Here is an 11549-nt window from a genome sequence, read left to right as displayed (position 1 = left end):
CGTTTGTCTCTTCTTTGGCACAAAAAACAGAATCACAACAGAAATATTTTCATTCAGACTTTATTGTTTTAACAGTCTGTATCACATCTGTTCTCTTTATATTTACAGTACAGATTTTATTTGCAAACCAGGGCTTGATAGCAAATCCTCCAGAGAAATATTTATATTCAGAGTCGCCCTGAATGGGTGGACTGATTGTCGAGGCCGAGGTAAAGACACCGTCAACTGTGAGATAAAAACAGTACATCTCAAACTAAGGCACCTTTCTATTCTATCAAACATTATAGTGAAGACCGAGAGCTTTAAGTTTAGTATTTAGAAATGCAGCAGAACCTGAAAAAAACAAACACCTGCCACTATAAACAGGGTCTATATTTGATGGGGAAGTGGGTGGAGTAAAACACGAAGAAATATCAAAACATCGCAGCGTCCCAGTAACAAGTCATCTGATAGGGTGGAGCGTTTTCCCAAAGACGTCATGAAATGAAAGTTGGAAGCGAGTGGCTCTTAGAGATTTGGTGAGTAAGTAATGCAGGACGGTTCTGTAACATTCACTGAGCTTATTAATCAAAGCTCAAATAATTTAAACCTAGAATGAAATTATTCAAGCAAAGGGAATATTAACATTTTTATGCATTTCATGAAAAAGGGAAGGAAAACACAGAAAAATCAAGTCTGACTCACATTATTTAGTTTGGTGAAAATGCTCCTCTGTAGTATAGTGAGAGCAGAAACCTGAGCTGATGTGCCACATCTGTATATAAAACAACTCAGGTCAGAGGTCAAACAAGTTGCCAAAATGGCCCAAAGATGTTTTAGATGGATCTGAAACCGAGACCAACATTAAAACTGCACATCAGATTTAAGGAAATCATAAAGTTGCTTTTGTTGGAGGATTTTCTAACAAACGAGCCAAACTGAGCTAAACCAATCACAGCGCACCACTCAAGCTGTAACAGTAACCAATAAGAAGACCCCAATAAACCACAACCTGAGCCGCCTCCTTCCTAAACATGGCTTTACTTGCCTAATACTGATTATATACAAAACATAATAACACTTAAATATAAACAATCCACCATTTTCTAAACTACCAAAGGAGCTGAAATGCGTTTTACCAGATATAGCAGCTGGTGTGAGACGGTGAAACTGAGGAACAGAAACTGAAGAAGAGATACCTTGGATTTTTTATGTTTAGTTTTTATCAGTCCACATAAAAAAAGATTACAGATATAGTCACAAAACGTCAAAAAAATCCAAACTATCCCTTTAACAAGTTTTGTTGCAGCTGGATGCAAAGATAAAGATATGAGACTAAAATCGGGTCCATTGCAGTGATGTTAGTAAACATTGGTTCTACGCACATAAGCAGACTCAAAATATTTCACCTTTGTGGTTGTGACGCCCCCTAGTGGCTAGAAAAGAGAAAACAAGACAGTGTGAGAAAAAGGACAAAACAAAACCAGATCTATCCTGTGTTTGTGAAGGAATCCCGTCGCTGAACTGTGTGTGCATGAGCTTCATAATAATTATGCATTTTAGCACTTAGAGAGAAAAGAATCCAAAGTTGGGAAATAAAAATAAAAGGTAAGGCCATACACGTAGCTGGGTGCTGCAAAAAGCAGCCGGTCAAGTAAATTTAGACGAACCACATGCAGAACGAAGCTTTCCACCCGAACCCAGACAGGAATAACAATGATTATTAACATTTCTTTAGATATTTATCATATAATTCACACGGCCTGACTTTCACGTGTCATGGAATATTCTCATACAAGAGAGAAAACAAGACTGAACATAATAATTACAATAATAAAGCAAAAACAATTTAATAAATTATAAGAACGCGCCCCTAACAAAAAGAAAATACAAAAGTTTTTGACACAAAATTGAATTGATACTAAACACAAGAGGAAGAGGAAAGACGAGGAACATGAAACATTTCCCTGAAGCGTGGCGTTTTATAATATTTTAATTTAATTCAATCCGTTTCCTCTTTGCGTGGGGAGCAACTGCAGCACTTGGGGTGGTCTTTCCGTTTCGTCTTGTGCGCCTCCCGCAGGAAGAGGTGGGAACTGTTTGGAACGACTAGAAGATTCTTTCAGGGAAGTTTGGAGTGCAACACAAAGAGGCTTCTCTGCGACGACTGCAGCATCAAATTTCTGCAGGGATGAAACGGGAGAAGAGTTTCAGCCTGCGGGGAGATTGCGCCGACTCAGCGTTTGTAAAGCAGAGACGTGAAGCCTCACCTGACATGGCTTCTATGGGCTGATTGGAGGAGTGCAGGGTGCTGATGGGAGTTCCCTTCTCCTCAAAGGCCACCCTGGTTCCATCTGAGCTCCCGTCACAGTGGATTAAAACCTGGTTGCGGTCCTCGGACTCGATGAGAGGCCGAGTCTTGGAGTGGATGTTGGTGTCGATGAGCTCCTCGAAGCTCCACTGGTTGGACTTCCCGTTGAGGCTGGACACCATGCCGTCTTTGGTGGAGTCCTCCTCGTTCAGGAACTCTGAGCCCTCGACGAGGCGGCTCGTAGGAACCGGACTGGAGTTGGAGAAAGCCATTAATGGCAGCCGAGACTCCTGCAAACCTTTCCAAACTATCCAGCTCTAAGTTCACTTCTGACTTGAATTAAAACGGTTTTCCCCAGAAAACCGGCTAAACCCGGTGCTAGGTCAGCCGTCCAGCAGCCCACCATGTTTTTGAGTTAAAACTTTTTTAAAGTTATCAAGAAATCTGAAAATATAAGTAGGTACATATTTTAACTAGACCAAGTATTCTTGGTCTAGTTTCTAAAGAAAATATCCTAGTAGACTTGAAATAAGATAAATCTCATTTACAAGTAACTCCTCAGCAAGATGTAGGAGCTTATTTTAAGTCAATCATTCCTTAATATTTATTATATCACTTATAACAACATTTTTATGTTTTTTCCCATGTTACAAGCGAAATAATCTGCCAGTGGAACAAGAACGTTTTCATTAATATTACAGAATTATTGACTTAAAACAACATAAGAGACGAGAATTATTACCGAGGACTTTCTGCCCCAGATCGCACGCCGGTGCATGTAATCAGTTGCACATACCAGCAAGTTGTGACCCAAAACCGACAAGTGTCTGCCAGGAAGGTACCGGGTTTTATGTTTTGGTGTCACAATGATCCCAAGCATGCTTCAAAATCACAGAAAATGTGACTGCAACGACGAGCTATCGTCACAATCTAAACAACTATGGCTAAAAAAGGCAAAATCAAGAAGCGAGAAGACCATAGACTCTCACCAAAGAAGAATAAATGCTGAAATTTTAACAAAACGTTGTTCAACAATATGTTGGTTTACATCTGTGCAAACTTATGATACAAGGATGCTGCAACTTTTTCTTACATTTATATTTGTTTTACCCAGAGGTGTGTAGACTTTTTTTTATATCCATTGTACATCTATCCAGGAAGCCTTAAAACTCTAACTTAAAACTTGTTACTTGTAAATTAGTTTTGTCTTATTTCAACTGTCCTAAAATATGTGTACTAGAAACTAGACCAAAATTATTTGGTGTTCAGTGTAATTATAAGTTATTCTAAGACATTAATACCTAAACACCAGATGTAAAGTCTTATAAAAAGCAAACATAAAAAAAGCATGCAACTAAAATTTTCTGCCTTGTCACCTAGTGTAGCGTGTAGACCATTAAAAACAGGAAGTGGTAACAGAGTCCTGGTGAATTAAAAAAAGACACCTGGCCTCTGTTTCACCTTGTGTTCACATACTGAATGTGCTGTGTTGCCATTTGCTCTTCCAACAGTTTCACCAAAGAGACCTTTTAACCTGTCTTTGTTATCACTGTTAATAATAAAAAGCAATGCTTAGCCTGGTGGAAGGGCAAGTGAAGCCTGGTGGCCCGCCAGGCTGATAACACATAAACTTGATACATAAACTTGTTGAAATTTCTGCAGATGTCTGGGAAACCCACAAGAACAGATTCTCATATGGATGAAACTTAAAACAAATTCTAGGATTTTTCTAAATTTTCATCAGCAGGAATTGGGCTGAGAGAATCAGATGAACTCTGAGGAATCGATGATTAAAAGAATTGTCAACTAATTTAGTAATCGATTAATTGCTTATTGGAGAATACAGATTTTAAAAAAGTTGAAAGCCATAACTGTATAAAATACGTATTATTTTATACGCCGTTACAAACCACGGCTGAATTTGATGTCGAGGGGTCAGAGGATCAAAGTGAATATTTCCTGTTTTATGCATTAATCTGTAAAAACTAAAACGAGGAGAAATCATTTCATCTTCCCACCTTCCTGCCTGCGTGTCGTCAGCAGTCGTGCCGTTGGTGTTCTCCTTGTCTTCGGTCTCTGGATTTCCGTTCAGGCCGCCATCTTGTTTAACCCCAACATCTCCAGCGGACAAAACGTCCTGGTCATCGTCCACAGAAATGTCGTCTGTTTGAGGAATGAATGGTTCCATACACGACTCACTTTCACTCATATTTAAACATAAAAATATTTTGAGTTGTGAAAATTGAGGCACACTTGCATTTGGTTTCACCTTTCATCTCATCCATGCCTTCATCTCCATTCTCCTGTGAATATTTATCGTCATCTCTCTGAATCAGAAATAATCAAGACATCATTCAACACTGATCAGCAGCTGATCAAACATGTTAAGAAAGTCAGAGTGTTAACTGATTGAAAGTTCACCTTTAAGTCGGTTTGGTCCCCTTTTCTAGTTCTCTTCATTATTTCTTCAATTCTCTGAAAATAAAAGAAAATGACTAAAAAAACATTTTTTCTCCACCAATGTTTTCAATAGACAGGGTACCTGTTGGAAATTTCAGGCTTTTCCAGAGTACTCAGTATTTATTCTTTTTTTTAAATATATTTTGAAATATAAAACACTAAAGTACTGAAGATGATTAAATGAGAGGATGGATAGAGAAAAAGACAGAAAGGAATAAAAAAGTACAAGAAAAATAAATGAAGCAAAGAGAGGAAGACCTAAAGAAGGAGCAATGTGAGGAAATAGAGAAATGAGAGAAAAAAAGAAAGAGACGAAGGACGAGGAAAGACAGGAACAAGATGAAAAACAAGGACAAAAAGAAATAAAAGACAAATAAGGACGAATGTAAGGACAGAAAGAAAGAATGAACGAACGAACAGATGAAACAAAAACGGAAGATTTAGAGATAGAAAGAAAGGAAGAAGAAAAAACAAGCAAGGAAAAAAGAAAGGAAAGAATGAAAACAAAGCAAGAAAATAGAAGGAAAGAGAGAAAAGAAACAGACGAACAAACAAAAAGAAACAAAACCAGAAAAATGAAGAAAGGATCAGAAAGAAAAACAGGAATGAGAAAGAAAGAGACTAGTACAAACAAACAAAAAACTAGGACAAAAAAAAAGATTAAGACAAACATACAAAATAAGGCAAGAAAAAAAGAAAAAGAAACAGAGAGAAAGAGGGACCGAAAAAAAAATGGAATGAAAAAAGAAAAAGAAAGAGACTAGTAGATAAACAAAAACCTAGGATGAAAAAATATAGACTAGGATGAACAAACACAAGAAACAAGCGAAAGAAAAACAGAAAGAAATAAAGAGGGTCAGAAAGAAAGAAAAAGAAACAAAGAAGGGCTGAAAGAGAAAAGAAAGAGGCTAATACAAATGAATGGAAAACTAGGATGAACATACAGAATAAATAAAAAGTAGGACAAACAAATGAAATAAAAGTCTAGAAACACAATCATTTTCCACTCTTTCAAATTCTGTAATTTTCCAGACCAACAACAGACTCAGGTTAAAAAAACAAAGTAATCTGCTTCCATTCTTCCTCCGTCCTACCTTCTTCCTCTCCATTCGCTCCTGCTGGTTCTGCTGCATGATCCGGTCTCGTTCCTGGCGGACTCTCTCAGCCTCCTCCAGGGCTTTGGCCTCGGCCTCCTCTCGTTCCTTCTGGAGCTCGGCCTGCCTCAGCGCTTCTTCTTCTTCCAGTCTTTTTCTGTCTTCCTCTGCTAGACGGGCTTCTTCTTCTTCTTTCACTTTCCTCTCTTCGGCCAACCTCTTCTCCTCCTCCAGGCGTTTCAGTCGAGCCTCTTCGGCTAAACGCTCCTCTTCCTCTTTTCTCAGCCTAGAGGAGCAAACAGAAGTTTTTAGTTGAGAACATATTAATACATCAAAACAGATTACAGATTAATCTGTTTTGATCAATCTGTAGTGATTTATAACTTCTGCGCCTCAGTGCAGCAGTAATCTCACCTCTCCTCTTCCTCCATCTGTATCCTCAGCTGCTCCTCTCGCTCCTTCTGCTCCCTCATCAGCCTTCGATTTTCTGCCAGGATCTTAGCCGCCTCAGCAGCCGAATTTGTGCCGGTTGTCTTTGAGTCTGACAAGAAGAAATGTCAGCAAGTTTATAATCACTTACAACAACAAGAAAAGTTGTTTCTTTTACAACTTTTTTTACAAAAGAAAGATATCAGTTTTTTACTGGACACAGAGAAGAGCCTTACTGATAGCTAAAGATGGCCTGATACTGTATTAGACCTTTTTTTTCTGTTTTTTAAAATGATAGACAAATCCGAAGATCATTTAGACAGATTATAATTCACAACCCTGACTACTTGGTGCAGAGATTTCCAACTTTACGCAGCGTACATCATGGAGGAAACTCAGTCAATCAATAAAAAACTCTCTCCTGTTTATCATCTGTGACACTGAACTAAAAGCATGTTGCTGATCAGAAGTCAGACAAGACTTAAATGGACCTTTTTAACTGAATGCTAAAATTCAATGTTGGCAGCATTGTGCTGTAGGGATTGTTTTCATCAGCTCAGCTTCACTGGAGATGGAACTAAATGTAGAACAACCCTTGAAATAAATGCTACAAAGTGCAGCAGACCTGCCTACTATGGTTTAGATTACACACATTCATCTTAGAATGGCCTAGTCAAAGACCAGACCAAATCCAGTTCAAAATTTCACGCAGGACTTTAAAACTTATGTTCACAGATGCGCTCCATCCAGTCTGACTGAGATTGGATGGAGGCTTTCTAGAAAGGAAAACAAATGCACTGCTCTCAATTTTAATTTGTAGAAAATGCGTTTATAGTTTTCCTTTCCACTTAAATATTCAAAACTTTTTGCTGATCTGAGCTAAAATCTCAGTACAATAACTGCAACTTGCACTTTTAATGTTGACCTGTCAGGGGGTATGAATACTTTTGCAAGGCAGATAATTTCTTAGCAATTATAATATAGAGTGGCTAAGTCAACTGACAATTGATTTAAAGTGGCACTATTTACACATATATAAAGTGATTTTTCCTTTTATAAACTGCCGCATACAAAAATATAATTTTTTACACATAAAACACTTTGTGTTTAAGTACTAGCACCAAATTATTTTAATCTGCTAGTTCATCCTGCAGTACACCATTCTGTCCAGAGGGTGGCAGTAGCAACACCAAGCAGAACAGAAACGGGATGCAACTCCAGCTGGAACATAACTGAGTCTCCTGCTCCGAAGGGATTTAATGCTGGGAAAAGCTGCTGCCACGTCAATGTGCAACAAACACAAGATTTTTAGGATTGTTTAGAAATTTAGAAAGATTTCATATTCTGTTAAAACTTTGCTCAATTTAATAAATGCAGAGAAGTACCATGCATTTTGTTGTGCTACTGTTTACAGACCATTAATTTGGTGTAAACTGAACTGAGTAGAGAATTAGCAAGATATTTTACTTGCAAAGATTAAAGGAAATTTGGTCATTCAAAAGAAAACGATTAGAACAACCCTGCCACAGCATCAAACTAGAGAACAAAAGTCTGAAAGTAAACATAACATAACAAAGAGCTGCTGTGAAATTTACCCTCTTAAGATGGGAAGACGACATTGTCAGCATTTCTGGATGCACCAGAGCAAACATCCTAGCTGCTCCAGTATTAATCAGTTTGTGCAAATACAAAACCTGACTAATGAAGTCATGTTGCATTATATAATAAACCTACACTGTTTTGGCCTCAATATTATTATAATTAACAGTAATAGCAATCTGATGGGCTTACTTGGAAAACTGTTTATTAGCTGCTTTTAAAAGTGTTACAATTTGAGTTATAATTGAATCTTGATTGGACTTTGTGGTGGGATTGTACTAAAATAATCTGAACTGGTTGGAGTTGAATATATTGGATTATATACCAGGTATGAACTGGACCCTTGAGATTACATTTATTGTGAACTTCAGAAATGACTAATCCTGATGAACTGATTATTGAAATAATCAACAAATTGATTAATTGATTAATAGTTAACTGACTAAAATATGCCACTTGCTGAAACAACAACATATTCAGAGCAACGATTAAACCATAACTGTACAAAATTATATACATTTTCCATGTGAGATTAAAAAAACCTTCTTTATCTGTAAATATGTTCCGACCAGAAATCCTCAAAGCTTTTGTTTCATCTGGTTAAAGTTTTGCTAAATTAAATCTCCTGTTAAACACCTTTTTGCCATCCAATAATTAATCAGTTAATCCAAAACAGAATCACCACATCAGCCCTACACTGTACTGATGTTGAGTGAAACGAAAAGGCCTGAACTTTTGACATGTTGATGTTAGAAGTACAGCTCTGGAAAAAACTAAGAGATCACTTAAAATTATCCGTCTTTCTGATTTTACTCTTTATAGGTAAATGTTTGAGTAAAATGAACATTGTTCTTTTATTCTATGAAATACAGACAACATGTCTCAGAGATTCAAAGCAAAAAATTTAGTATTTATTTGCAGAAAATGAGAAAAGGTCAAAATAAAAAAAGATGCAGTGCTTTCACACCTCAAATAATGCAAATAAAATGAGTTTATATTCATTTAGAAACAACTTATTTCAACTCAGGAAGAGTTCAGGAATCAACATTTGGTGGAAAACCAGGAATTCAGTGCAGTGGTCTGTTCATTTTGACCAGAACTGTATGTTTTTAGCTGCAGATGGATCCTTTGCTACAAATAATAAAGAACAGACTAAAGGAATGCTATGTTACAGCATTTTAGGCAATAAAATGTTTTTAAAAAGGAATTTAATTGTTCCTTTACATCTTTTAATGTTTTTGTGATATTGTATTAAGCGGTTAAATAAAAAAAATCTTAGAATATGGTGATTTTTTTTATTTGGCAGAATAATGGAATACTAAAATAATCTTTAGTTGCAGTCCTAATCTGGTGCTACATAAATAGAGCAAACTGCATGTTTCGCAGCTCACCGTCTTTGTCTTTGGTCTTGCTAGCCTCAGTGGCCTGTGGAGCCACAGGCTGAACAGGACCCAGGTCCTTGGACTTGGAGTCCCTCTTTCGCAGTGTTGGCGGCCCAGTTGGAGTGAGAGACGGTTTCTGGATGGGCGGGGGTTTGGCTGATGGGGGCTGAGGAGACGGGGGGCGCTGCTTCATCGCAGACGGTGACGGTGGGCGCGTCTTGGGACTTTGCCTGTAAGAGAAAAAGGTAAAATTTTTATTTAAAATCAAATCAAAAGAAGTGAGTGGGCATGTGTAAAGTCTTACTTGGACGCTGATGGGGACGGGGTTCTCTTTGGAGTTGGGCTAGGCGCTGGAGACGGTGAGCGATGGCGTCCCATGGAGGTTGACGGTGAGGCGGGACGTTGCCTACTGGGTGATGCTAATTGTTTGTCTTTCTGTAGGAAAAAAGGACAAATCTGAATAAGTTAAAAGGAAATATCTGCAGAAACCTTCATTTTAAAACAACTAAACAACAAATGCCTTGTCTTATCTGAAATTTCAAAAAGTCTGTGTTGATCTGAATATGAATTCTAGAGACTGCAGTAGTTTGGATTCATGTGAAGAGCTAAAGCAGGTTCTCATAAGAACATGGATGCGGTTAATCATTTGGAGCCAATGGCTTGAAGTGTACAGTGTCTTTGTCTCCTCTGGAGTCACATGGATGCCCTTGCTGCCAGTCTGTTATCATGTTTACAGCTCTAAATAAAGCACTTGGACATTAAAAGTTAATGAAACGACATCCTAGAAGCCTGTGTGGTTTCTAACCCAGGGAATCGGTTCCTTTTGAGTCCTTAGATTTGAAACAAATTAAAGCAGATTTTCTCCTAACGCCCTCACCACTGGGTTAGTGTTTTTGGTATTTAGGTGCACATGCAACAAGTTCATTTTAAAGTCAATTGTTCTGATAATTGATGGGATACATTTTTTTTTACATTTAAGCCATTTTATACAACATTATTAGAGATACAACACAAAAATAAAACAATTCAATTCCCTTTTTACAATGCAATAACATAGCAAAAAAGCAAAGCAAAAAATACTAACAACATGAAAAGCTCAGCTCTGTCTGCTCTGATATAAAAATAAAAAAAGCCGTCACTTGAAATAAAAGATTTTTGCAGAATCGTTTTTTTTTTTTATCTTAAATGCAAAGTGTATATTTTTCAGCAAAATTTCCTAATTTTGAGTCTGTACAAATAAACAAAGAAACAAATAAAATGAAAGACTTTTGTCATTCAGTTTTAGGTACAAAGAGAGAAAACAAAGAGAAAAACAAAAAGATTAAGCAGATAGAAATTACTAAGTTTGTTTTAATTTATTATGCGATTAATTGATCTATTGTTTATTGTGTCAGTCCAAATTGTAGGCAGCAATTTTTCAAAGACCTGACTATCCTTTCAAATCACACAAAGAAGAGGTTCAGTGCTGTCATACTTTAATTTAGCTCTGATCTTATTGATAAGAGTGGAGCAGGAGGACAGAAAACAATGAAGCAAGAAAAAAAAAAGTCAACTGCTTCCTAAATTAGTCTCTGTGACCAGGGTGGGGTCAGTCTACTTTGCATGGCTTGACCCGGGCATAATCGGCCACTGTGGATCCTTTTGTTTCATACAACAACAATGAAGTCCTTCACAACCGCAGATTACGCTGCAGAGCCAGGCACCAAGTTAGAACAGAGAGGTAGACTTTGTGTGCAGGAGTAGGAAACTATTCCTCTGGAGGATAAACAAATGCAACAAACAGGTGACCAGGCGTGTTCAAAGCACAGGAGGAGCAACATTTTCCTATGGTTAGCATAATACTTTGACAGGCAAATGTAAATATGTGCATATAAATCAGACCATGTCATGCCATTTTTCAACCAGTTTAAAGCCATTTTACTGTTAGTGCTTGAATTTTGTATTGTTATTTTAAAATGTAAAATAATAAAACTATCAAATTTGTTAACTAGTAAAAATTGTTTAAAATGTTAACTCCACCAGAAGATGTAAAAGCCTGCCACAATAAATTATCCCAGAAGTTATTGTGATAAACAATAATAATGTTTACAGTCATTTTGAAGTAATTCTTCAAAATGGTAACACTTTCTTAAAGATGAATAAACTTTAACTTCTAATGAACATTTAATATAGGAACTGGAGGACATTTTAAATATCCAAAAATAAATAAACAAAACAAAATAAATAATTATGAAGCCTCTGTAAACAAAACTGTCCTTAAGAGAAAAGGCGTGTTGAGACAAAAGCACCAAACTG

The 11549-nt window shown here is 37.1% G+C and overlaps 1 protein-coding gene across 21 annotated transcripts in view; it reads right to left on the bottom strand.

The window, feature by feature from the left end:
* Positions 1–46: 46 nt before the first annotated feature.
* The window catches only part of map7d3 (MAP7 domain containing 3), a 37112-nt gene continuing 25609 nt past the window's right edge, over positions 47–11549 (bottom strand). For 18 of the 21 annotated variants that reach the window (XM_028008890.1, XM_028008870.1, XM_028008872.1 and 15 more), the window contains 9 exons: positions 9559–9689; positions 9264–9484; positions 6259–6385; positions 5845–6130; positions 4712–4765; positions 4550–4617; positions 4309–4455; positions 2250–2542; positions 47–2162 (listed from right to left, as the gene is read on the bottom strand). In XM_028008890.1, the coding sequence (XP_027864691.1) occupies positions 2155–2162; positions 2250–2542; positions 4309–4455; positions 4550–4617; positions 4712–4765; positions 5845–6130; positions 6259–6385; positions 9264–9484; positions 9559–9689 (1335 nt within the window). In that variant the 3' untranslated portion in view covers positions 47–2154. The remainder of the gene's footprint in view (positions 2163–2249; positions 2543–4308; positions 4456–4549; positions 4618–4711; positions 4766–5844; positions 6131–6258; positions 6386–9263; positions 9485–9558; positions 9690–11549) is intronic. The other 3 variants (XM_028008871.1, XM_028008874.1, XM_028008875.1) reach the window with 3 other exon arrangements.

Source organism: Xiphophorus couchianus, chromosome 23 (genome assembly GCF_001444195.1).
Source record: "Xiphophorus couchianus chromosome 23, X_couchianus-1.0, whole genome shotgun sequence".
NCBI classification, from domain to species: Eukaryota; Metazoa; Chordata; class Actinopteri; order Cyprinodontiformes; family Poeciliidae; genus Xiphophorus; species Xiphophorus couchianus.
The sequence above is the reverse complement of the archived record's forward strand: the minus strand, read 5'-3'. Positions and strand labels throughout refer to the sequence as shown.